This window comes from Drosophila sulfurigaster, chromosome 3 (assembly GCF_023558435.1).
Source record: "Drosophila sulfurigaster albostrigata strain 15112-1811.04 chromosome 3, ASM2355843v2, whole genome shotgun sequence".
Taxonomy (NCBI): Eukaryota; Metazoa; Arthropoda; class Insecta; order Diptera; family Drosophilidae; genus Drosophila; species Drosophila sulfurigaster.
Window position 1 is genome coordinate 39,104,358 of NC_084883.1, and position 27,320 is coordinate 39,131,677.

Genomic DNA, 27,320 nt, shown 5'->3' on the forward strand with positions numbered 1-27,320 from the left:
GTCCGGACTGAGGAGACTGCAGACCAAAGACCGAAGACTGGGCCTTGAATTCTTTCGACTTTCGACTTGCGACTTGCGAGTGCGACTTGGGGGTTGAGTGCGCGTCTCGTTTCCACTGAAAACGCAGTCAAACGCAACAGACATCGATAGCACTTCATCATTGTAACAATCAATGTTAGCTGACTCTGGACTACACTGCAAGAAAATGCAAGCGAACGGAATGCCAGCAAATTAACCCTCCAGTGCAACAATTCTTATTGCAAAAATGAGATCCTCAACTTTGAGTGAATCTGATAGCAAATCATAGCAAAATAATAATAATACTTTTTCTGCTTTATCCTATATTAAAATTATAAAATTTGAATTGAACACATTTCTCAATAAAAAGAAAATTAATGGTGCCCTTAAAGCCGTTAAAGGGTCAACTTCCAGAATCATAATCTAATTTTAACGGGTTCTAATAGCAGAACAGCTCATCTAGATGTGTTTCTATCATAATCATATTAAATTTTTAGTACTATCCATATATAAAAATAATCAAATATAAAAATAATACAGTACTGAAAAGACTCTAAATTTAATTGTTCGTCTAAAGACAGTCTTGGGTATTAGAGAGTTAAACGATGAAACCAGAATTAAATTTTTAGTGGTTTTTATGGGAGAACAAAGAAGAGATAATATATATTATAACCTGTGATGTAATAAAATACAATTTTTATTTTGCTCCTTTTCCTAAAGTAAAATAAAGTAATGTTAAAACAAAAAAATATGCATTTTAATAGGATTGAAGGGTTGAATAATCAGATTTTTGATAGCAAAGCAAGAATAATTAAAAGGCGTTTCCGTACTTATTTATAGAAAAAATCGTTTTTTTAAATGCAATAATAGTTTGATTATGGCTAACGAAGTCTTGGTCATTATAGGGTTAAGAAACGAGATCAGAATTAAATTTCAAGTTTCTTGATAAAATTAAATCTTTGTACTTCACCTCATATAAAAAGTGAAATATTGCAACCAAGCGATCCTATGAATATTAATAACCGAGTGAAGAAAGATTATTGTAAGATGAATACGTGAGATATTTATCACATCAATGCGGCACACCTTGTAATAGGCCATAGAGGGTTAAAAAAGGCAAACCCGAATTGCGCGCCGTGTAATTGTAATTCTATTTCATTCGCAGGATATTGGATCTTTGCGCTTGATTTGGCACATTGTGCCAGGGCAGCAACAACAACAAGAGCAACGGCAACACAACTGTGCAACAACAATCATGCCACACACTTGCCCGCCCACTGTCCTGGCCAAGGGCATATCAAAAGTGGTCCATCGTCGTCGTCGTCTCGCTGATGTGTCGTTCTCTCTACTGTTTTTTTCGTTTCGTTTCGATTCGTCTGACAGCTACTTGTCAATGGCCGTGATGAGTGTGCGCCGCACAAGCCAAAGCTTTGACTGTTGCCCGCTCTCATGCTCCTTAACCTGCTCCTAGACCAGGAGACCCTTTCTCCCTCCTCCTCCCTCTCCTGCCCAGCAGGTGTCTTTGATTGGGTTTCGGTTGCGCCGGCAACATGACAAACGTGTCATTGACAGATTTCAACAAAATTGCCAATGAATGAAATCGATTTTTATTATTTCGTTTCGTTTCGTATATTTTTTTTCCAACGAAATAGAATCCTCGACAACTAGATAATTTTCATGCTGCATGCTACAGAGATCATCAGTTCATAATTTTGTGAAGCACTTCTGATTGCAGTTGATCAGCCCCAAATGACTTGGCTCGATTTCGTTTCACATGCCACTTGGCAACAGCAACAGCAAGAGCAACAGCAACAAAGCGAGTGGCAAGTTCTGATGTTGGACTTGGGAAACTGGACCCCTTCGGGCCATAGCAGAAATTAAGCGTCCAACCGCGAGTTTACACATCATCATCATTATTGTTGCCGTTGCAAGTTGCCAGTTGCCAGTTGCCAGTTCTTGTTGCCATCGCAGTTGTCGTGCTGCACATCCTGCTGCTGCAACGTGTGCGAATGTGTTGCACAATAAATAAAAATATTTATACATGAAACCCTAAATAAAGCATGAGCGACAAAGATGCGAACCAAGTCGTTTCCTCCCCCTCCTTTGCCTCCTCTGCGATGTCGTTCCAGTTACCAAGTTGCCGCATTGCCAGGTTGCCTCTCGTTTGCCGCTCTCTCTGTCGTGGTTGCCGTCTTCGTCTCCGGCTGCGGCTGTGGCTCCCAGGCCAAGTGGCAAAAATAATGTCGTGGCATCTGCATCTGTGCTGCACATCCAGCAGCTTTTGCCTACACGAATCTTCGAATTGTCATAGCCCCTTTTTTGCCCCAGCTTGCCGTTGCGTTGCGTTTGCAACTTGCAACAATGTAACTGCGACTGCCACGAATGATCTACACGACGGGCATATACTGATATTTTAAATTGTATATACTTATATGTTTAATTTATTAAGTTTATCAATCACTGCATAGTGAAATAATGATAATGACACTATCATTTATTTTAAATATATTTACATTATTTTTTATTTTTTCACAGTTATATTACATTCTTTATTTCATTAAATTAAATTAATTTAATAGACAATCATATCCCTGTATTTTGATAATTAAATGCAGACGTTACGTATAAGGGCTTTTTTAATTCCTTATTAAAAATGGATCAGTTAATTTTTGCATGTATCATCATTCTTAAATGATACTAAGCATAAATGATTAGATTTTGATTCATTCGCTGTTTAATATGTTATTTATTATACCTAATATTTTTTTATAAAATCAATTAATCAGATTAAAATTTGTATTTACGTAAAAGTTATTGTCTTATTTATTCAAAGTAATAATAATTTTAGAACTTAAGTTACATTTTTAAGCATTTTAGTTCAACATAATAGTTTATATACAAGTACATAGCTACTTTTTAAATAATTTAGATTCTTGAAATCTTTAAAGTTTTCTTTTACTATATTTTTCTACTTATATCCCTTAAATTTCTTCTTAAAGTTTAAGAAGATTTGTAGAAACTTTTAAATGTAATTTCTTTGGCAAAAAAATTTATAAATTTATATAGACATACATTAATTATGCAACATTTTCAAATTTAATGTTTGAAATGACTTTTCTTCTTCATCTTTTCTTTATTCCCCTTCATCCCATCTCTTCCCTGCAGATTATTGAAATTACGTTAAATTTATCTTTAATTATATATAGACTAATCAAAATTGGAGTCTCTTCACTTTTTCCTATTGTTAGAGTATTCAAACTTCTTTATGTTTATTTCAGCGGTTTCAGTTTCTATAGTTTTTTTGTTCGATTTTTGTAGTTTTTGTTTTTGTTGCTTTTTTTGACATACCTTTTGTATCGACTGAGGCTCTCCGCTGTGTGCCTCGTCATCATTGTCAGGCGTCGCGTCGCAGCCGAAGTAGAAGCCGCAGCCACAGCCGCAGCATCAAGAATCAAGATCAAAGCAAAGCCCACTAACTACATCAGTCCTGGCCCAAAAGAAAGAGCTGGAGAGGAGAAGGAGGAGGAGGAGGAGGAGAGATGCTGTGGCAAAGGCTCGGAAGCCGAAGCCAAGATTGGAGCTGTAGCTGAAGCCGTGACTGCCTCTGTTGTGGTTGCCCCTGCTCTGCTCTGCTTTTGCTGCTGCTGCTGCTGTTGTTGTTGTTGTTGTTGTTGTTGTTGCATAGTCAAAGTAAAATAAGAAATAAATCAGTAAATTGGATTGCTTTTTGCTGCGCTCGTTCGCTGATTTTGCAATGGCAAACTGCAGTTGGACTTGGACTTGCCAGGTTGCAAGATTTTGCCGGGTTGCCTCTTTGCCTGTTTGCCAGTTTGCCAGTTGGCAGTTGTGGCTGTTGTGTTGTGTTGTGTTGCATGCTGGAATTTCTATGCTTATCATTTTCTCGATCTCACCTGTTCAATTCATTATTTTCTATAAATAAACGACAGCTCGCAATTTACATGGGCCCTTCCTCTTTTTTCTTCGCTCTCTTCTTGTATTTTTCCTTTTCATTTTATTTATTTTTATTTTTTTGTGTCCTCGCCTGTAATTAAGTCAGTCGCATAACTTCGAGCGAGTTGCGCGAACTGCGCTTTGAGTTTCGCATTCATTTTAATAACTAAAACGCTGCCCCGCTGTGGGGCAAGTAAAAGGTCAGCAGCAGCAGCAGCAGAAGCTTCGGCAGCAGCAGCAGCAGCAGCTGAAATTCAATATGTGTCCTTTGATTTGGCTTCTGCTGCTGCGGTGGCCAATTTCGCGAATTCGTGCAACGCTTAGTTATGCCACAGACTGAGTCTGAGACTGAGACTCAGACTGAAGCTGTATCGCTGTGCATCTGTATTTTTGTATCTGTATCTTCAGCGACGGCGACGGCGGCGGCGGCTTCTTTTGCCACTGCCTGGAATTTGGAATACGTTGCTTCGATTTATTCGCATTTTTGTTTATTCGTTGCTTTGATTTTCTTTGTGTGTGTCTGCCACACAAATGTAGGCCTATGATAACATTGTCTTTGCCGCGTGAAAGTTGATCCATTGTTTTATTTCCACGCATATGCTTATCGACACGATCCCATCTGGCTGCTGCTGGCTCCCAAAAAATATTTAAATTTTCTACCGCTTTTAAAGTTTTGGTCCCGCTCACAAAATGTCGAACGTTTCCGTCTGTCAAAAGTGCCCATAAACTTTTGCCAAGCTAGTAAAAGAAGTTTTTTTTTTTTGGCAAGCTCAAAACTTTTGTGATCCCTACGAACAAAAAAAAAAAATAAACCACAAAAAAGCGGAGACGTTGACGGTCATAAATTCTATAAAAATGACTGCACACAAAAAGAAAAATAATAGAAGTACAACGGAAACAAGTTTAATAGTTTCTTCTTCTGGGCGCATTCTTCTTCTCGCAAAGCTCATCCCAAAGAAATTGCGAGAGAAGCTCTCGAAAAGTGCAACTGAAGCCGCAAGGGAAAAGTGCGTAAACTTTACGCAAGTTTTTTGTCATCAAATTTGGCTGCAAAGTGCAAAACTTGTTGGGCCAACGAAACTAAACTGACTGATGACTGTCACTCAACTGATTACGCATACGCCGCGTGGCACAAATGGAATGTGCAAAGCGAACAAATCAAATGCGAGGCGTGGGAAACAGCGCGAAAAAATCTGAAGTTCTTCTTCGACTGCTGCTGATGCAAGAAGTAGAAATTAAAGCAAAGAGCGAGAGAAAAACGGACGCTGTTCAGTCTGCGGAGCCTTTTTGGTCGCATGAATCATCGCGTTGCGCTTTGGTTTTGTTTTTTTTTATTGTCGGTTTTGGTTTCGCTTTCGAGTGCAGAGCAAGAGAGCAAGAGCGAAAAACTGGTTTTGGTCTTTGGTCGCAGGAATGCAGATATCTTTGGGTTCTTGGGCTCTCGATTCAAGTGCCTTTTGCTTGCAGCCAGCACACTGAAGCACTGCATATTTAATAGCTGCCATTTGCCATTGGCATAATCCCACAGCGTTCGTTCTTCACTAATTTAGTAGAAACTACACATACTCATATAAAGCTACTCTAGGCTAGAGGCCTATGCACAGGACCACAAATTTTAATTAACCGAAACAATGGCGGTGCCGGCAAGCTTACATCAAAGGGCAACAAACAGCTGCAACAACAACAACATGTCAGAAAGCTACAATCTAGAGTGTACTCGACTATGAGATACCCGCTGCCCATTTTAAATAAACGCAAAACAGTGCGGTATTATTATTAAAATACATAGAATACTGGGAAAATACTGGAAATATACTAAAGGCCATATTTGGTATATCGATATAGTACTAAAATAAAAATATACCAATTTATATACCACAAAAATTCTGACAATGTACCAATGACTATATCTGGTATATTGATATAGTACTAACAAACCTTATTGCAAATTAATATACCAGAAAAATACTGAAATTATACCATAGCCAATATTTGGTATATCGATAGAGTAAATAAGTTATACTAAATTAATAAAAATATACCAAAGCATACATTTGGTATATTGATATAGTACTACATTCAAAGTATACAATAGAGTAAAAAATATACCATATTGTCAGCCAATGCAACTAAGAACTTTAAAAACTTTTATGTGATCACAAATTCATCAGCGAAAACATTCTTAAAATATATTAAATAAATATATCACAAAAATACTAATGTATAACAAAGGCTAAATTTGGTTAATTTATATACTACTGCATTCAAAATATTCCATAGCGAAGAAGAATTTCTTAAATATCTTTTACAATTACAATTTGATCACAACCAAATTAGGCACACAGTTATAATACCCTTCAACCCTATAGTTATCAGGTATAAAAACAACAACAGCAAACGCATATGCTGCATAATCATGGCAACCACAGCAACATAGCGCGAGACCACGAAAATGCAGACGGGGCCATGAGGCATAGGTCGGGGTCAGCTCGGGTTGAGTGGCGAACCAATTGCAAATTAAGCAGGATTTACAATTCGTGTGTATTCGCTGCCCACAATTCAATTAGATTTGACAGGGCACAACGGCCAACGTTGGCATTTTTATTACGTATACGTAACGTAAGCCAGTCACTGTTAGGCAAATCGATAGTTGACACAGTTGTTGTCGTTGCCGTTGTCGTTGTCGTCGCTGCATTCGGTTGCATGTCAAGGCCAGGTACAAACAGACAACAACAAGCCTTGACTCTGCCACAGGCGCCACAGATGCAACTGCGTCATCGGCATCGTCATCGCCAGAGAGGAGTCTGCCCAAAATCAGAGCGTCGCCAACCTTGATACTTGATGGCGACGCAATTAGAAACCCAATGTGATAAATTATTGACCAAGGGGATGCGACTCTGGTTGCAAATTGCATTAAATGTCAGCATGTTACAAATATGAAATGCTCTGCTATCAAAGTGGGAGAAAAATCTTCAAACTAGCTGCATGATTGATTGATTGATTGACAGCTGCAAATTTCGAGTGCAGTTTTCTTAATTTTCAATTTCAAAAGAACTTCATTCTGAATACATTTCTGCATATCATCACAAAAAATGTTTCAATTTCAATTTCCATGATTGATGCCAGAAAATTTATCTGAGAAATTTTTTGTGTGTGTGCAAAATGGACAAGTCAAGGTTGTTTGGTTGCAAGTTTAATTTATATTCTATTGCACTCAAAAGTATTTGAGAATATTTCTTTTGACAGATTTTGGGGGGAAAGTCAACTTTCTTGCTTGAGAAATTTTGCTTCTTCTTCTTTGTCGAAAGTTGTGTTGGATGTGCAACTTTTATTTTTTGTCTGTCCGTCTCATGTGAGTGCTAAATTGAATTTTAAAGATGACTGGAAATCGATACGCAGTTGCCCAACTTTAAATTGTTTGTGTGTTTGTGTGTATGCCAACTATGTTAAAGTTATGCCAAAAGCCAAGATATTAATAGTTTGTTTATTAAATGTACAAAAATGTGGGTTATTTAGTGCGAGTATAATAATGTCATGGAATATGTAAGCTATTGTCGTCAAAATATGCCTTTGTAGCTATTATCTTTATTTAATGTGAATTGAAAGATATTTTCAAAGTCACAATTTTTATTAAATTATTTTCTAATTTGATAGAGCAAAACTATCTGCTTCCAAAGATTTTTTTTTTTATTTTGTGTGTGAATTATTTATGTTTATTAATTTAAACAATAAATTGAACACAATTATTCTTTTCGGGATTATCTTTATATTTGAATGCGACCAGATAGTATAAGTTATTGAAGAAATTTTTTTTGGCAAAAAAAGGGGAGCTTGACTGACAATTTGGTCTTTAAGTAATCTTTGGTATATTTTAAGAAGAATTGTTTTTATTCAAGATAGGTAGTGGTTATCTCAAAGTCTCGCACACTTGACTACAGCTTTCTTATTTGTTTTTTATTTGAAAGTTGATATTACTATATTAGTCTTATAAATCTAAATATATAGACAAGTTCGTATAATTAATATTTTAAATAATTTTGCTTAAAAACAAAATATTGTTATCAATCAAATTTATTATTAAGATTTCCATTCTAAATTCTATTTATTCTGTTTTATTATTTGTGTATTTTGGAGTTTCATGTTCAAATTAATATATTTCAAAATAAATATTTAAGCATACACACTTTTACTTAGTACCCAGCTGTTGATTGTATATAGAATTTGTTATAGCTGATTGACTCTATATTTGATCTACCTCCACGAGCTTGGCAACTTTTGTTTGTTTATGAAATGTGGCGCCAGCAGCCGCAGCACCAACAGCGAGCGAGCAGCAGCCGTGAATAGAGAATACAAAACTGGCGACAAAGTGTCGTTAAATGATTTGCCGATTGTAATTGTGTTTGATTAAATGATGATGATAGCCGCAAGGTACGACAAGGCAAGTGAGTTACGAGTTATGAGCAATGAGTATACTCATATTTGTCACTGTGAATATAGATATATGCAAACAAATCGTTGATAAATTTGCGCATATTCAGATATTATTATTATTTTGCGCTTCTGTTCTTAATGCAATTTACTTTGCAATTCGCAATTCACAATTCACAATTGCAATTGCAGTTGCAGTTTTTGTTGTAATTAGCGGCAATTTAAGCGCATGAGAAGCCTGTGTATGGGGGCATGTGTGGCAAGTGGCAAGTGGCACTGAGACTGGAATCGTTGACTCGCTGACTGTTTGACTGAGTGACCCACTGGGCAAACAGCAAACAGCAAACAGCAAACAGTGAACAGCGAACAGAGCGAGTTGTATTTGTGCGAGTCTGAGTGCAACTCTTGTCGCAGTTTCGTTGTTTGCTTAATGAAAGTAAGCATTCGTTGCATGCCCCATGTGAGCAGCGAAAGTAGCTCACTCTCACACACAGCAACTCTCAACTCTCGACACACACACACACACACATAGAGTCGGCTTGCACTTAATGGCTTTATTTGCCGAGACCAGCTTCCACTTCCCTCCTGCTCCTCTCTTCGTGTCGCCACTTGGCTGCCAAACACTTGACAGCTTCGCTCTCTAAGCCCCTCGTGACAGTTGTGCAATAAAAATTGCAAAATTATTGCGTCGACTGACCACTGGACACTGCCCACATCCATATAGCTATATTGCCACATGGCGATTTATCAACAGCAAAACTCACACGCTAATAGAATTTATATGGCATCGTGTTTATTTGGCAGGATCAGCCCACGTCTCACATTCGATTCAGACTCAAACTCAGTCTCAGTCTCAGTCTGTCTGTGATTTGCCAGCCTCCAACACATCACACACACACTTCAACCTAATTGATAAGCAAATTTTGCGATAAGCGCTTGTCAAAATGTTTGGCTAACAATTTACACATGTCAATCAATAATTTGCAATCTAAACTGCGAAACTTGTAATCAACATCTCAGCCATTACTCATCTCATCTCAACTCAGTCTTGCTTTATTCAATCATTATTATGTTCCGCATTCCTTAAACGCATATTTTATTTATTGCTTATTGAGCTTTGACTTTGACACTATAGCAAACAACTTGCACAGTTTTATTTATTATATTTTCTGAGTGCTCCCCAGCAAAGTAAGAACGTATTTTCTTCTTTTTTTATTATCTTGCAATCCATAAATCATAAACTGCATTTTTCTTTGTGGCGACTTTAAATTTAAGACTGTGCACAGAAAAGCATATTGCAGGAAAATATTGAATATATTTTAAAAGCTATTATGAGCTTCGAAATATTTTTGTTTTGCAGTCTTATGATCATTAAAAATATAACAGCACAATTATGGCATACTTTTATTTCTGTCATTAGCTTTGGCTAAAAGGATTAAATAAAATTAGTAAGGCACTTAAATAGCGAGATGACTCATAAAGTTTAAGTGTTTTTTTAGCTGCAAAGTTTTACGGGTGTAATTTGCAAAAGATGACACTCTCTTAACGTTTATGTTATTATTATTAACTATATTATTGTTTAATAGTTATAGCTTGTAAAGCAAATTCAAGTACATAGCTAGATAATTAGAACGTAGTTATGTTGCTTTACCAATTATTAATACTACATATACTATAGAAATAGACCAAAATATATTGTCAGCGGTTTTTAAAAGAAACCACTTCAGCAAATTATTTCCTTTATTGAAATTTACTAAAATAAATCTCATGTATATAACATTAAATTTAACTTATACTATATTATGAGATATTAAATTATATATAACACATGCATATTATAAATATTTGTATTTATTTATTACAAGAATTATTAATAATGCTATCTGATAAATACAAAAGAATACACATTAAAACACGCGATATTTTGACGATTGAAAATATATGTTTAAATGAATATAATTTATAAAGTTAACTGTGTTTATTTTGTTTATTATTCTAATATCATTAAAAATGAGAATATTTGAGTTAAGTTGCTTTCATTTACTCTTCGTCTAATGGTTATTAATGTATTTTATATTACACATTTACTACAACGGGCAGTAGTTTTCGCTGTTTTTCCATTAAATGTTGAAAAATGCTTAAAACCATCAGTAGGGGGGTAAACAAAGATGAAAACTCCCCCAGCACGCAGCTCCTTTCTTCCGTTGATGGCCTATTTTTTTGCATTTTCCCATAATATTTAATTGAAGGAAGCGGTTGAAACAAAGTTCATTTTAAAGCAACTTTAATTGCCCAGCACACAATTGCATTGGAAATGGGGGGAAATTCGCAGTTTTCCGCTTAAATATTTGTGCCGGCCAAACAATAAAACTGGCAACAGAATAAACTTATTGAGGTTAAAGTCATTTAAATGTTGAAAGCATTTTTGTAGAGAGCTCAACAAGCGGATTTGTTGAAGGCTTATCACGGGAACACTCGATAGCTCGATTGACTTGTTGTGGATCAATTGTGGAACTGAAATTGCAATCAACAATGCGAGAGAAGCTTTTTCGAGAATGTCCTTCACTCGAACCGAGAATAATCGATGAACATTTCTTTTGTGTTTTTTATTTGTCAACAAATTGACGCACAATTAACGTTGCGTTGATTTCATTTTATGTATTCATTATCGCTTTATGGTTTAAATTATTTTATCGCATTTAAATTGCTGTGTTATATATTAATAAGCGTTCACGCCTCGACTGCCTGCCACACATACATATGTTGCAAGCTCATGCATTTTTAAGCCCAAAAGCCACAATTATTAGAGTTGCATTCAAGCTGTTGACAGCTTTTGCAGTTGCCGCAATATTGACGAGAGAGAGAGCTTGGAAACATCTATCAGTCTATCAGTCAGTCAGTTCATCAGTGCGTCATTCAGTCAGTCAGTGTGTCTGTCTGTCTGTCAGCTAGTGTGTTATTCAGCAGCGTGCTGACAGTTGCTTTGGATGCCACACAGCCGTTGCATGTGCCGCATTTTCCACTGCGCTTCATTATGCGCATTTCCTGTCGACCCTGCTCTGCCACCTGCCACGCCCCCAACATGCTGCAGCTATCCATCCTTCCTTCCTTCCGTCTGTTCGAGGACAACAACATGCATGCCATTCTCTCTCCCTCTCTCTCTCTCGCTTCTCCCTTGTGGCATTCTTGCGGGCGTCGACGTGGGCGACGGCGCATGCCACAACAATGCCACACTATACAGTAATAATAGTGTGAGTTGGGCCACACACACATACACACACACACACGCATACGTACGAAACACTCTCATGGCTATGTCAAAACTTTTTGACACGCTCATGTACTTGACCTGTCAACCTGGCCCCGGACTGCTGCATAATTGTTGCCACAATTGCTGCTGCTGTTGTTTTGTTTTGCTGCTGCCACATTTATAATTAAAATTATAGTCTTAGCTTTAAGAGTTAAAGTTCAGCAATTGCAGCGCCATAACTTATGCTATCGATTGGCCATTTCAATAAAGGCCGAATGTAAACATTACGAAGTGATTAACCCAATTGATGCATAAACAACATTTGCAGCTGGAATGCGTGGCATCAGGAATCGAACTGAACTGTTTATAAAGTTGCCCCATTGAGTAGGAGCAAAGCGGAGGTAAATTAATTGCAGCCGCCAGCGACAGTTGCATGCGCCTCACGGCAGGTGGCACGTTTTTGTTGTTGCAAGCTGCTTGCCGGCTTGCTGCTTGCTGCGGGGTGGCATGTGGCAGGTCAGCTGGGGCATGCTGCCGATGGGTGGCAATGTTGCGCCCAGGCAGGCGCCACCAAAAGCAGAGGCCGCTGCCCCGAGCCAAAATACCAAATGAAAATAGAACTTTAATTAAATGCGGAGCCAGCAAGAAAGGAGAGAGTTGAAGAGGGGCAGAACGGCAATAAAATAAGCCCATAGTCTAATAGAGCAAACAGTTGTTGTTGCTGCTGCTCTTCCTTGCGCTTCTCATATATGCTAAACAGCGGGTTGTCTGCTATTTAAAGGCACTGTGTGTGTGCTTCGCCCTCATTCACAGTGAAAACTGCTTTAAGCCCCAATGCTGCACTTTGTTGCAAGCAAGTTGAGGCAAAAGATCATCATCATCATCGTCATCTTTTTTCAGGGCATGCACATGACAGTGTTGTGTGTGCACCCGAAAATGACCTCGGTTCAAAGGTTGTTTCTTTGTTGCAAGGCACAACAAACTTCACTCGTGAATGTGAATGTTTGTGCCACATTCTATATTATATGATATACTTTCCTCTGGCACTCGTAACTTGAAGATTACGAGTATGTCAGGCATTAATCGAATCAAGCCAAAAGAGAATCCAATGCATATAATTTAATTAGTCAGCCAACCATCCATCCATCCACCCGTTCGTCCAAGTACTTGCAAAGGACTCCCCATGGTCGCGTTGAAGGCACCAGGCTGATTCTATTACAACAAAAAAAGAGAGAAAAATAATTAATGAATTCATCAGCGCTGAGTGCAGTCATTACACTTGATGCCAGAGCGGATGAGATGTTGACGACTTCGAGTGTTGACGTTGCCGAGCAGAAGAACAACATAAAGCACTTTCATAGCCAAGCCGAGCTGAGTCGAGTCGAGTCGAGGCCTAGATAAAGTTGGCCCAAAACTAACTTGAGCACTTTAAGAGATTATAAGCCAAGCACCGCGAGCAAAAACTCAAAGGCGCACACGATAAAGGCAAGCCAATAAAGTTGACTTTGCAACGATGTTTGCATCAATCTAATGTGGCAACATCATCATCAAAGTGCTCTCCAAAGCAGCGAGTCAGCGGGGTTTGAGCCTAGATTAATTACTACTTACATTAGTATGTTATTTCTATTTAAAAGTTAGCTCAAATATGTGATGTATATTTAGTTTATTTGTATGTTTGTATATATTCATACATATTTACATTAGTATTTTATTTTAAAATATAACTTTATAAAGTTAGTGCAAATATGTGATGTATATTAATACATATGTATATATTCAGTACATTTGTATATATGTAGTATATTCAATCTAAATGACTTAAAGTTTATATTTGTCGTTTGGGAAACATCTACATTTTCTCTTGCAATTTATACATGCCATAAAAATAACTAAATGTTTAAAAATAAAAATATTTTATTATATAGGCTTTTTGGTGATAAATAAAAATACTATCACAACATATGTATATATCAAATAAAGAATTTAATCTATTACCATTCTGAATTTTACATATATACTTTAGAGAATAGATAATTTATTTGAAAACTATAAATTAAATAAATTTATTATAAGAAAATCAGCAGAGAGCAGCAGGTATCTCTGATAAGTTATTCTTTAGCCAATGGAAACAATAATAGTATATACTACATTTAACATATTATTTATTTTATAGTAGTAAAGAAAAGAATTGAAAATTTACAACAGAAAATCGAGAATTAGAGCTGTAGACTATACAGTTTATTATATTCTAAAAGTATGTGATTAAAGTAAAATATAACAAACAGTCACATATAATTCATATATTTCAACCCAAAATAAGAAACACAATAATATGCAATGTTGTTGAATATAGAAGTTGGAATAAAAAATGTATAATTTAAAGTATATAATTGTAAATATAGAATAACAACTATATAAAATTAAATAGTGACTGTGAACATTACACTGTAGAGTTCATTTAATTTATAGAATTCAAGAAAATCGTAAGTCGTATCGAAAGGGTGATATGCAGACCTTAGAACTATTCAAAATTATACAATTAACGAATATATTCTAGAAGTTTTTTAATTAAATTAAAGAGTGCCAACGCAGAGACACAAGATACTTCATTTAATTACACTCACCTTTCATGGTATTTGTATCATCTTTTCAGCGGCGGTTGAAAAGCTGTCGCTATCTTAATGGGAAAGGTGCTTTAACCCGCTTTCAGGCATTACTTTAACCGTTTTTAAGTGACTTTTCATTTTGGCATTTCCTTTCTGTTCATTCACAATTCACACACACATACACTAGCACACAGAGAAGTGAATGTGAATGGGATGAGCTCGCTTTTGGCTCGACTGCGGCGACAGCGTCTGCCTGTTATGGCATTTATGACGCATACGCCGTGTTGGCAATGCCACCTTGAAACTTCTGCATGCGCTGCGCTGCTGTGGCAAACTGAACTGAACTTTTGGCCCTGCCGCAAACACACACACTCTCAACACTGCTCGTGTACAATTATAAAATGTGCTCTCATTCTATTTCTCCCATGTATTTTTTGTGCCAAAAACTTTTCTACTATTTTTTTTTATGCCACATGCCATAAAAATTGGTTGCAGGCAGTTTGAGGGCAGCTCACATACGAATACAAGTGCGAGTGCTGAGAGCTGAGCGCGTGTCGTGAACCGTGAGTCGTGAATCGTGAATCGTGAGTGGTGCGTGTTGTGGTTTTGCATTGCATGTTGGAGAGAAAAGGTCTGACTCCACTTTCTTGCACTCTCCGCATTGGCATTGATGTGGGTCAGTTACGTGGCCACACGGGGCACAAAAGTTTTGCCAGAGCTAAGGCTACATATATGTACGTACGTACGTGGATGGAGCTGAAAGGCTCTATTGGCTGCGGCAGGCCAGAAAAATGCAATTCAATCCAAGGCTGGGCCGCAAAACTTTTCATTGAGTGTTTTCAATTTTAATGGTTTCGATTTCACACGCCTCGAATGTGCGAACACAACCTGCATGCAATTCGCTCGCTTCTCCCCTCTCGTTGCTTTTAATATGCAATTCAATTGAGTGGCAGGCTAGTCTCTCAGGTGGGGGGCAAGTGGCCGAGTTTTGTGGTTTTGGCAGGCAAACTCAGCAGATTTTGGCTTAAAAATTGACATCGCATTTAATTTTAGGCATAATATTGTTGACAACACGCCGTCTAATGCGCCGATTTATAGGTATCCCAGACTATAAATATCCATGACAATGTGATAATCTCGCTGTAGGCGTTCCTCACTCTCTGACCACTAAACGTTTGGAAAACATATCGAACCAACAAAAAAAACCAAAAAAAATGAAAAGATATTTAGGCGTGCTAAGAATGTTTTCCGAAAAATTATTGAAACACTTAGGCCAAGGCAAAAGAATGATGAATAATGCCTATTAATAAATTGCTCATGCTCTCGCTACGAATTTATTTAATTAAAGCAACAGCGAAACAGCAAGTAATTAACTAGATTTTTGAAGGCCTTCAAAGCAGCAACAGATTGCGAACTTGCAAGCTGCGAACAGCCGAGGTGCAGTAGGAAGGAACTGTGGTGTTGCAAGATTGAATTGTGGCCTGGAAATAGGTTGAGCCGGGACAATTGTAGAGTCCACCATACCAAACACTATTGCTCTGGAAGCAAAGGATGTACCTGAGAACAACAGAAGAAGGGTAAACAAATTATGTGCGCTCACAGAAATTTCACTACTCACTGATGGCACGTGGTGTCCAAAGTGTTGCCATAGGGAAAACGTCCCGCTCTCTGCACGTTGCGACAATATTCGTTGGGTGTCACGACAACATTGGGATAGACTGTTGTTTGCAAATCATCATCAGCCAGCGGACAAGTGGCCGTAGAGCCGAGTGCAGCACTGCTGCAGATGTTGGGGTTATCACGATTGCAGACATAGTTCGCCGTACAGCTGCCCGTGATATTCGATGGCGTATTCGTGCCCAGGCACAGAGCGAATGTCCTTACGCCTAGACAGGCGAAACTCAGTTGATCGTTGCACTGGGCACAACCGGTGCACGCCTTGAGTGCGATGTCCGACTGGCAAATGGCTGATTCGGCAGTGCAATAGGTGCCATCGGGGCAATTGTTGACTGGCTCGATTAGCACGTTATCTGAGCAGAACTGAAATTGGGTGTCCGAGACGCAGGCAATGTTGGACGGCGAGGCGCAAGTATTGCAATCCGCTTGGCAACGAAGGACTACGATTCCTAGCACCAGCAGCAGCAACAGCTCCAAATGCAACATCTTTGCTTCACACTGCAGTTGCAAATGCCAGGCGATTACATTTTAACTTGCATTTAATAACTGCTTTAATCTTATCTAGAAATTGTATGAAAATCACGTTGTAATACTCATAAAAAGTTTTCGTTTGCATAGGCAAATTTATAAGGCAATGTCATAAGTCCCAAATAATACATACGTAAACACTACTACTACAAATAAATTTGACTACATAATTGCTATGCATGAGTATAAGAGATAGCTCAGCTTTAAAAAGTGCAGCTGAAAAGTAGGCAACAATAATTTTGTACGTATGCAAATGGTGAATATTATTTTTTTGTTGTATTCTTTTAGGGGTAACTAAAAATTTCCTCATCTCGAACAAAATTAAAATTTTATAAAAAAAAGAATGCACCTTTTTACAATTTTTGTAATTCAATAAAAGTGAATAAAGCTTAGCTTTACAAAAATTTCATTCCACTAGACTAAAACCTTCATTGCTAACCCAAATAATATCTTCATAGAGAACACATTTTTTCTTCATAATATATTTTACACATTGCTTGCATGATTGGAAATTAACTGAGCACACAGATAATGGTCCTTATTCAACGTGCACCAGAAAGATAAATTACATTTATCTTTGTTGATTTCTAAGACGCTTATCAACAATAACACGTATACGTACGATATGAACTGGAGTCAAGAACTTAGTGGAAGAAACTGGTGTAAAACAACAATGTATACTAAAATGTTCATCTTGTATTTGGAAAAGCTTAAAAAGAGTGAATCATTGAAGGCAGTATATTCGAACTGACTTTATTTTACGACAAGTCAAATAACAGTTTGAAATATAATTGGATCACTCTTTATGCGAACTTTCAACGACATTAACACATGTTTGCTTATTGAATACTCCGAATAATTTTATGAATTACTTGTACACTAAATGTCTTCCTTGGGTTTCACATGAAGATCATGGAAGCCAAAATCTTTCGAAGTTAGTGCTGCTTTCCATAGTCTCCGTAGTCTCAGTAGTCGGTGCTCTAGTAGTTGTGTGAATATCCTCCAGACATGTTGCACTTGTTGTAGTTGATTTACCACAGATATTCACAAGGTTGATGTTGCACACATACCCAGGACTGCAACTGCTTGTGACATTGGTGGGACTGCTGGTGCCCAAGCACAAGGAATAAGTGCTAGGTCCAAGGCAGGCAAAAAGACGGACGAAACTGCAACGTCCACAATCTCGACAGGCCTTGAGCGAGGAACTCGGCTGGCAAATACTCAGTTCACTCGTGCAATAGAATCCCACGGGACAGGAGCCGATGGGTCCAGCAGGACGATTGTCCGCACAAAACTGAAACTTTGTGTCTGAAATGCAGGCTGTATTCGTGCCTGGTGAGCAAGAATTGCACTCAGCTCGAGCGCTGAGAATGCCAACTGCAAAGATGAGCAAAGGCAGCATGTTGAAATGCAACTGCAGTTGGCAAGCAAATGCAAACTGCATTTAAATAAATAGATTAGCTGGCTAATCTAACTGTGGAAGGTGTAAAAATTGTCAAGGGTACTTTCTTTGCGATAGTATCAACAGACAGATAAAAAGATAGCCATGCACAAGGTTGAGTCGTTGCTTGTTATCTAAATTGAAGTTAGTCCAAAAATAACAAGTAGTGGAGACAAGGTTAGTCTGCAGATTGTGTTTGGCTATTTAAACTTTGCAGCTCCACGAGTTAGCAAACAGTCGAAAAAAAGAACTCAAGAAGATGTCAATCCATTTCCTACATTTACTATTGCTTGCGGGCCTCGTTGCGCTGGCCAAATCCACCTGCAACGTTTGCAACACAGTCAACAATCTAACCTGTTATTCCACAACGCAAGTACAAGCCTGTGATGCGAATAATTTGCCCACCGGAGATGCCTACGATTGTCCCACGGGTTATGTCTGCGTCAGCGGGACGAGCGGCGTCTTGTGCGAACCGGAGGCAACTGCCAGCTCTACAGCTGATTGCCAGGACTGCAACACGTGCGATTCGACTTTAACATTCGCCTGCACCAGCACCAACACCTTTGCTCTCTGCCTGGGCACGAGTACGCCTCAGGCATCCGTGGGCACTTGTGCCGATGGCTATGTGTGCAACATAAACGACTCTCAGATCTGCGGACTATCGCCCAATGTTAGCGCCACGTGCTCCTATGCGGATGACTCGACCACCACCACGACTACAGCTGCCACTACAACTACAACTTCAACGCCCTCGACTAGCAATGCTGCCACCTATTGTGCGGCGGTGCAACAAACTGGCCGCTTTAAGGTCGGCGATTATACGGAGAGCACGTGTCGCCAGTACATCGATTGCTTTCTGCTGAATGGCGTTTGGACGGGCCACAAATACAAGTGTCCCGGCCAGCTGTACTTCAGTCCCACAGCCAACTTGTGTGTGTCTAGTTTACCTTCCAATTGCTACACACCGAGCAGCACCACCACAACCACAACAGCAACGCCAACCGTGAGCAATCCTTCCGCCTACTGCGCCATGATGCAGACGCAGGATTACTTCCCGGTGGGAACCGATCCGAGCACCACTTGCCGTCAGTATATCTACTGCTTCCTGTATAATGGCAGCTGGCTGGGACATCGCTACACTTGTCCTGGCAGCCTCTACTGGAACAGTTCGAGTAAAACTTGCGTTTCCACGCTGCCCTCCACCTGCTCGGCCAGTGTGACAAGCTTGAGTTTGAATGGTGTCGATTTGGATTAGAATTGATTATACTTTCGCTTTATTTAGAGACAATTGCTGGGCTTAATGTAGGTGCAAGCTTGGGAGGATGCCTCGAAATAGGAGGTGTCGGTGCAACTGTACTCCGTGGCAATCACTTTTCCGTTTTTGTAGTAGCAATCGACGTAGCTGTAAGCATACATAAAAGTGAATAAATTAAATAAATTAATCTTATAAATAAATAAATGCTTTTTAATTTAAAAAGCCTTATTTTGATTACAAAAATGTAATCAAATTTAATTATATCGTTAATGTTTTGCAAACAGATAAATCTTCCAAAAGAGAAGATCTGTTTTTCTTAAGAGCTTATCTTATTAGCAACTCTTATCTTTCCATCTGCTTCTAATTACAAAACAGAATTCTCTTTTAAAATTAACGCTCTTTTGAGTTGCCAAATATTGGGAAAACTAAACTGTTGTTATCTGACCAAAACATTTTTTCCCAGCTCTTTTTCGATACACTGGCATTAAGTAGAACCTTTTCTTGTAACTCAAAACACGTTCACATATAAAATATAGTATATGTTGCTTTTCACTAAGCACTCAATTAGTAATACTCCTCATACGGTTATATTTGGCTAAGCTTCTATAAAATTACTTCTATGTATTTTATTTTTTACTGTAATGTCGACTGTACAGATTCTACACGTATAAACCGGAAATAACCCGTTTTTGATAAATCAATACGATTCTTTATACTGGTGCTAAGATGTTTATCGAACTGCACAAATTACACTTTGAATTGCTTCAGAATCCACAGCATAATACCTATTCACTAACTTCAAAAAAGCCTCGTCGATAAAATTGCTGAAATTGATTTCCTTTTTAGTACATAAAAAAGTCGCTTTACCACATGCTATAAAATTAGCGAAGGTTTGGAATGATTGTAATGCTTTTTTAAGCAATTATTTTAATCAGGTAAATCCTATTTGGATAAAAAACGATTTTCTAGCATTTTCTTTGAGTAATATGTTACCCTAATAAAGTTTTTTAATTACAAAGAAAAAAATCAATCTAAATATATATGGAGTATTTACTCACCGCTTGCAATAAGCATCACGTGGCACAGTTTCATAGAGACCACTCTTAGCTTTAGCCGTGCAGATCTCTGTGGCGGTCTGTGAAGTGGGGACTGTAGTGGTCTCTGTGGTGGATTCTGTAGTTGAATCTGTGGTGGAATCAGTAGTAGACTCCGTAGTAGAATCCGTAGTGGTATCCGTAGTTGTATCCGTTGTGGTATCAGTGCTCGTTGGTGTTGCTGCTGTGGTGCTCACCAGGTCATCGTTCACATCGCACGTGTACTCCTGACCCGCTGTCTCCTCCACACACACCGTATCGCTGGTGGCATCACACACCATACCCGTCGGACACTGGCCGTAGGGTCCCGTGGGCTGTGAGGCGCCGTAGCATAGCTGGAAAATGCCTTTGCTGAGGCAGGCAAACTTGTAGTTTCTCTGCGCACTGCAGAGTCCACACTTGCTGGTGTCGCCACAGCTGGGCGGACGCTGAGCATTCTTCTGTATGCAAATGGCAGTCGCATTGCTGCATTGAAAGCCCGCGAGGCAAGTGTAAACTTGATCCGTATACGGTTCATCATCTAGTAGAGAGTGTTATGCAGTTAAATGCATTTTGAAGCAGTTAAAGTGGCAGAACTTACCTCCAAAGCACAGGTAATACGATGTGGAGTTGATGCAGGCGGCTTGATTGCTCTGGCACACATTGCAATCGGAAAGTGTCCATCCAACAAGGCAACTGAAAGCCAGCTAGGGAAATTTAAAAGTTATATATATTTATTTATTTAAAATAAGCTATAGTATTAATAAAAGGAGATATCCAATTTTAACAGTGAGTGCTAAAAGCAGGAATATGAATATTGCCAGTAAGTTTCTTCTACTTTATGGAGCTATTTAGCTAAATAGCAGCAAAGAGTTTTAGAAGCTAAACATATATAAACAATATGATCATAATGTGTCAATTAAAGTCATGTACGCTCAGCTAAAGTGTTTTCTCAAAAATTCTCGTGAAACAAACAAGTTTTTCACACTTTCCATTATTATGAAGTTGAGCCTACGACTGCTTAACTACACGATAAATTTGGATTTGGTAGGTTTTCTACGTGAAGAACAACAAAATTCAACCACTTTGGGCCATATTTAGTTACATTAAAAACTAACAGGACTACCTTTCAGAAAATAAAAAAACAGACAGGTTTATGTTGTGGACCACAAGGAAATTTTCTTAAATAGAAAAAAAAAATATATTTGGCCCACTTTTTACACTTTCTCTTGACATCAAAGTTCACATTGCAATAAATGAATAGGTAAGAGGATATTCAAATATTAATTGATCTATTAAATTTATGCTGATTCGAATAGGTCACGTTTTACGATTCCGTATTACTGCTTAAAATTATAATATCCTTTTTTCTTTCGATACTTTTACACACACTTTCTTCCACTTTCTTACCAATCCTACAATTTGCAATGAAATTAAAATTTTCGTAGTCATTTTATAGCGACTCTGTCTGCAATCCTTGTGATCTTGCGTAATTTGACTTCTGCTCACTGTCAAGGTTCCGTGTGTACTAAAGTACGTTAATCTTCTGGCTGCCGTATTATAAACTCGCCGCTTAACTAGTGAAATTTTCATTGTTTATCTACTCTTCATATTTTTGTTGCGTATGCTAATTGTTTTATTTACCTTGGGCTTTCCACATGATTGCCATGAGCTCCGTCTGTTTTACGATCTTTAGCCGTTTTATGTTGCCTATCCAAAGAGAATGCTACTTTGTTGAAAGTTCTAAAGTTCTATTATAACGGTGATATACGCGGATTATTGCCGGCCATTGACCACTCCGAATATGAGCGGAAACCAGTTTTAAACTAAAGAATATGTATCATATTTTTTTAATAGTAACTTTTGAATATTGTAAAAATTTATTTTTGATTTTGGGGCTTCGGAGATTTGGCAACTAATAAAACTTTAATTTGAAACATATTAGCAAATATTCAGTTGCCTTGATTTGGTTGATTTTAAGATTACAGAACTATAAAAAGATTTTTTATCACGAGAGCAGACAACAGATAACAGATCGAAAAGACAAGTAGTTATTTGTGTCTAGATGATAACAAAGCATAAACTATCACAACTTAAGGCTCTTACCCCTTTCGAAAGCGAATTAAATTTCCGGACCTTACGAAATTGTTGATGTTGTATAAGAAAATAAAAAAATAAAATATACATTACTAAAACCATACAAAAATGTTACAATACTAAAATGCACTAAAACAGTTGAGTGTATAAATAGAAAAAAATCAAAAACAAAAAGTCTCAAACAGTAAATTGCAAAGAGGATTTTTTTTCACTGTAACTACTATGCCCAAAGGCAAAATTATACAAAACAATACAAATAGAATACAACAATCAAAGTAAAATGTACAAAACATTTTGACTAGTAACATGAATTACATGAATAATAAAAAACTGTTTTAGTTTTGATTTATTTATAATGTTAAAGTATAAATTACATACTTATGAAAAACTACTATGAAAAAAAACTATGTAAAATATACAATTTATTTATATATAGGGTAGAAGGAAATGTCTGCAGGAAATGTATATATGTAACTGGCAGAAGGAGTTATCTCCGACCTCATAAATGTATATATTCTTAATCAGCGTCAACAGCTGCGACGACTTAGCCATTTTCGCTTATCCGTCCGTCCGTATTAACTGCTAGATCTCAGAGACTTTTCGACAGCATTTGTTATGTTTGCGTAGATGAATTTTATTTCAAATTGTTGGCACGCCCACTTTCGCCCCTTCAAATCGACATAAATCGAGCAACAAGATTTTTGGATGAAAAAATAATTGTGTATGGCAGAAAAGGCCTTATATACAAAATACAGCCCTCAGTATATTTTAGTATTTTTGAGGAATATTTTAGGTATATTTGTAGAATATGGTTTTAATGAAAATGCAAAGCGGGTATCTCACAGTTGAGTAGACTCCAATGTAGCTTTCTTAGTTATTATTCATAAACTTACAAAGCTACAAAAGTAATTTAAAATGTACCTTATTGAAAATAGATATTGATACTGGTTTTATTTACAAAGTCATTTAACTATTTGATATTATTTATAGATAATGTGCTCAATATTTCGAGGAAAAAGGAAAATTCTAAGTAAAAGTAACTTGTTAAACTGACTTAAATATAATCTGATCAGCCAAATTTAATCACTTTTTGAAAAGGGAATTGAAAGAAGATTTTTACTTTTAAAATAACGAAAATATACATCCAATGTAAATTAATTGTAGGAAATTGTAGTATAAATTCATAATTGTTAAGTAAAGTTTATAAAATTTAAAACTAGTTGTTTTTAGCAAATGTGATACTGTTTAAAATTAAAAATAATTTTAGGTTTTAGGAAAAACTTTTATTTATTGTACATATGTAATTATATTGATAATATTAAAAAGTGCTCACACTTTAATAATGAATAAAGGATAGAAACTAGAGGCAGCCTGGTTGAGTTGGTCGAACCGTGCCACATGCATCATTTGCAAGGAAATATGGCTTAGCCGCTTGACAGTTCGTAATGGCGCCCACCCAGGCGCTTGCCTTATAGCTGCAAGTGATGAAGCTGAAAGAATAGATAATTATATATTAATAGAGAATTGATGGGTAATTAATACTGTATTAGCTGATTTTGATAAATTGTTATAGATGAACTATATTTAATAAGACCGAACTTCGTACCTCGTGCAAACTGTGTCGTTGGGAATGGCAAAGCGTCCAGCTTTTTGGTTAGTCTGGCAGAAGGCAGTGGCATCTGTTGGTGCTGCAGTGGTCGAAGTAGAGCTCGAGGTGCTGCTTTCCGTGGTGCTGTCTGTGCTGCCATCTGCGGTGCTCAGCGTGGTACTCTCAGTTGTAGGTGATGTTGTTGTTGTGGTTGTCGAGGTATCGGTGCTATTCGAATCCGTTTCCCTGTCGCAGACATCCACATCAGCTGCCTCGCAGCCTGCAGCACAAGGCTCGCCACTGGCTGCACCAGAGACTGAGCAAAAGTATCCACTGGGGCAGGTGATTCGCTGTGGATTAACCACGGCGCCATTCGAACACAATCCAAACGTGGTGCGCGTGGTGCAGGCATAAGTCTGACCATCGCTGCATTGATCACAGTTCGAGGTGTCGCCACAGGCGGGCGTCAGGCCCAAGTCCGTGCTGACGCACATTTGTCCGTATTGCGTACATATCGGAGTATCGTCAGGACACTTGATTGTATACGAAGCGTTTGGTGTGCCATCGAAGCATATCTGGGCGGTGTTATTATCGATGCAGGCGTGTGATCCATAGCAATGTCCACAGGTGGCATCAACGACGATGCCCCAATGCAGCAGCAGCAGCGAAAGTAGCACAAATAATACACTGCGTGGCAGCTTCGACATTTTGTAGTTGGTAAATGAACTGAATTGGATGTTGGCTAATGCCTTATAAATGCTGATGCTGGCTGCTCTGATTATTATCTTTATGGATCGCCTGACTATTCTGTCATTATCTCTCAATGCTACGACACTCATAAATATGTTGGCTACTGTAGAGCGGAGACAAACATCTCAGTATTTGCTCAGGCCAAAGCCTAGCATAAACCAAAGCTTGCAGCGTGATAAGATACATTTACTGCTGAGTGATGCTATAAAAGTGGCGTGTGTGTTGAAACTTCCCATTAGTCAGTCGCCTGTCGTTCCATTGAACATAACAAAAAAAACGTATACCATGCGCTCCCAGAATCTGGTAAGCAGACTTTTAAGTCTCTGGAAAATACCTTTACCTTTACTTAACTTCGAACTGTCTTTTAGTTCTTCGCTTTGGCTGCCTTCGGTTGCCTCTTCGCAGTCGTTTTGTCGCAATCCAACTGCAATCGCTGCATGACAAACAACGTTGCCTGCGTGAATCAAACGCACTTTAAATACTGCATGGACTCAACTCCCGTTGATAATGGCATTTTGTACTGCGGAGCTGGCAACGTCTGCACGGATTTGGCCATAATATGCGTGGATGAGTCAATTGCTTCGCCAGTTTGCACAGATGAAGATGTCGACTGCAGGTCTTGCGATGGCTCCTCGCTGTTTGTCTGCACCAGTCAAACGACCTTCCAAATGTGCAACGGCACGGCTTTAACTGGCGATGCTCTCACTTGCCCCACGGACACTTATTGCTCCATTGACTCAGGCGAATTCTGCGTCAAGGAATGCAAATTGCCCAACGGCAAATTCGAGTGCAATCAAGTGGCAGCCTAAACTAGATTAAATCACAACAAAAATGTAACACAATAGTACACAAATTTAAAAAACAAATAAATATTAAATAGAGTAACTTAAATACATGAATTATGTGAAATATTGTAAATAATGGATATCTATAAAAAGAAAGGAAGAGAGAGAGAGAGAGAGAGAGAGCGGTTTAATAATAATGTGGTCTTTATTTCAACTTAAATATTATATATACTTTTAAATTCTTGTTCTTGACTGTTACATATCAAAATCTGGTTTTCCTTCTTAAGCCGGGAACTTATTGAGAGGTGTGGTATTATGTTTTATTATCCTAAAATCCCTACTTCACTTAAGCCTCAACGATAATTCTCGTGTGTATAAAATTCTTATCCATAGTTCATATTTCATGGGCAAAGAAATTTGTTAAGCTCTTAAACTTACCAGGAAATCATAAAATTATGTCTCAAAATTGTTATGAATGTTAATAACCCACATCATTTCTCTTTTAATATTTAAATATTAATATGTAGTGTTATAAAATGTATTATTCTTAGAGCTACTGAATTTGAAGATAGAGTCGAATGTTTAGACAATAATAACTATAGTATTTTTGATTCCTAAAATCAAATAACAATTTTATAAGTAATTTATCTGCTTTGGATGAGAATCTGATATATTATATTTAGACCTATAGTACTTCAACGATATACTAAATCTTTGGTAAATTTTGCGGTTTATTATTTGGTATATTTAAAATATAATTCTGCACTGTTTTGCTTTTATTCCAAATGGGCAGCGGGTATTTCACAGTCGAGCACATTTGACTGTAGCTAGCTTACTTGTTATTTTAGCTATCAACCATTTGCTATAAAAATAACATTAATTTTTTGCAAGAGGTGATTTTATAACATAATGTATATTTTAATTATTATAATAATGATTCTATAATTATATTTATCAAAAATTATTCAAAAAAGTTATTTTATTTTTTAGTTTTTTTTTATTTTAATAAAAGATATCCGAATGATCAAAACATATTTAATTTGCTAGTTAAACTTTTAAATGTTTTCAAAGTCCATATCAAAAGACCTCCAAATATAATTCACACGCATTTCTTCACGAGATCAGCCTTAAATGAAATTTAAGACAATCTCATTGTTCTGAACAAAACAATTCCAAAGAAATGAGTAGGTAGTAAGCGAGGAAGCAACAGCGACCGTGAAATGAGATTTTACTATTAAGCTTAAGAATAATTGTAAATTAAAATGTTATCACAGCTGTCGTGGGGTTTTTTTGGCCAAGTTTCCGAGAGAGGAGCTGAAAATTGTGGCGTCAATAAACTTGGTCAGAATTACGCACTCGCGGCTTACAAAATGTCAATCGACGTCTGACTTTGGCAAAGTTACAAAATAATAATAATGAAATTAGCTAACATTGACCCAAATCATAAAGTAACTTGTCGGTTAATCAAATTAAACGTATGAGGCAATGAGGTAGTAGTTAGTTAACTACACACTCTCTTATTATTATTTCTATTATTATTGTTAAACATAATTCTGTTACGCGTACGCGCTGCAACAATTTTGTCAGCACTTTCACGCTCGAATTTCTGTCGGGCCTTGCCCAACATTTAATCGATGTGGCAGGTGGCAGATGACAGGTGGCAGGTGGCAAAATTCGCAACAGGAAGCAAAACAAACGTTGACGAAACGTGAAATATTTGGTATTATGAGTGTAAAGCAAATCCCTCTCTTCTCCCTCGCAATGCCAATGACTGCATTGGCATAGGCATTGCTTTTACCATTTATTGTTTTGTTATTGTTACACTTTTCGTTTGTTGATTGTTTTCGGGTGGCGCATCTAATTGTTTTTTGTT

General features: G+C 37.6%; 6 protein-coding genes across 8 annotated transcripts; 2 read left to right on the top strand and 4 right to left on the bottom strand.

The window, feature by feature from the left end:
- Positions 1-15,560: 15,560 nt before the first annotated feature.
- LOC133844881 (uncharacterized) lies at positions 15,561-16,448 on the bottom strand. Its single transcript, XM_062279156.1, has 2 exons — positions 15,872-16,448; positions 15,561-15,810 (listed from the first exon to the last, which is right to left on the bottom strand). The coding sequence occupies exons 1-2, from the start codon at positions 16,414-16,416 to the stop codon at positions 15,645-15,647; spliced, it is 711 nt and encodes a 236-aa protein (XP_062135140.1). The 5' UTR covers positions 16,417-16,448; the 3' UTR covers positions 15,561-15,644.
- A 796-nt stretch (positions 16,449-17,244) lies between these two features.
- LOC133843601 (uncharacterized) lies at positions 17,245-17,890 on the bottom strand. Its single transcript, XM_062277224.1, has one exon. The coding sequence runs from the start codon at positions 17,858-17,860 to the stop codon at positions 17,369-17,371; it is 492 nt and encodes a 163-aa protein (XP_062133208.1). The 5' UTR covers positions 17,861-17,890; the 3' UTR covers positions 17,245-17,368.
- A 230-nt stretch (positions 17,891-18,120) lies between these two features.
- Positions 18,121-19,154, top strand: LOC133843600 (mucin-5AC). Its single transcript, XM_062277223.1, has one exon. The coding sequence runs from the start codon at positions 18,159-18,161 to the stop codon at positions 19,152-19,154; it is 996 nt and encodes a 331-aa protein (XP_062133207.1). The 5' UTR covers positions 18,121-18,158.
- On the bottom strand, positions 19,151-22,158 carry LOC133843598 (integumentary mucin C.1). 3 transcript variants are annotated; one of them, XM_062277220.1, is made up of 6 exons: positions 22,011-22,158; positions 21,872-21,937; positions 21,638-21,804; positions 20,829-20,934; positions 20,213-20,768; positions 19,151-19,301 (listed from the first exon to the last, which is right to left on the bottom strand). In XM_062277220.1, the coding sequence occupies exons 1-6, from the start codon at positions 22,015-22,017 to the stop codon at positions 19,178-19,180; spliced, it is 1,026 nt and encodes a 341-aa protein (XP_062133204.1). In that variant the 5' UTR covers positions 22,018-22,158; the 3' UTR covers positions 19,151-19,177. The 3 variants fall into 3 exon arrangements, with proteins under 3 accessions (XP_062133204.1, XP_062133205.1, XP_062133206.1); XM_062277221.1 differs by having other exon boundaries at positions 21,872-21,953; XM_062277222.1 differs by having other exon boundaries at positions 21,872-22,023; positions 22,089-22,152.
- Positions 22,159-23,587: 1,429 nt separating this feature from the next.
- Positions 23,588-24,648, bottom strand: LOC133845048 (uncharacterized). The gene is made up of 2 exons (XM_062279384.1): positions 23,931-24,648; positions 23,588-23,814 (listed from the first exon to the last, which is right to left on the bottom strand). Exons 1-2 carry the CDS (start codon positions 24,617-24,619, stop codon positions 23,685-23,687), a joined length of 819 nt encoding a protein of 272 aa, XP_062135368.1. The 5' UTR covers positions 24,620-24,648; the 3' UTR covers positions 23,588-23,684.
- A 260-nt stretch (positions 24,649-24,908) lies between these two features.
- On the top strand, positions 24,909-25,570 carry LOC133845049 (uncharacterized). Its single transcript, XM_062279385.1, has 2 exons — positions 24,909-24,965; positions 25,031-25,570. Exons 1-2 carry the CDS (start codon positions 24,948-24,950, stop codon positions 25,469-25,471), a joined length of 459 nt encoding a protein of 152 aa, XP_062135369.1. The 5' UTR covers positions 24,909-24,947; the 3' UTR covers positions 25,472-25,570.
- Positions 25,571-27,320: the final 1,750 nt, after the last annotated feature.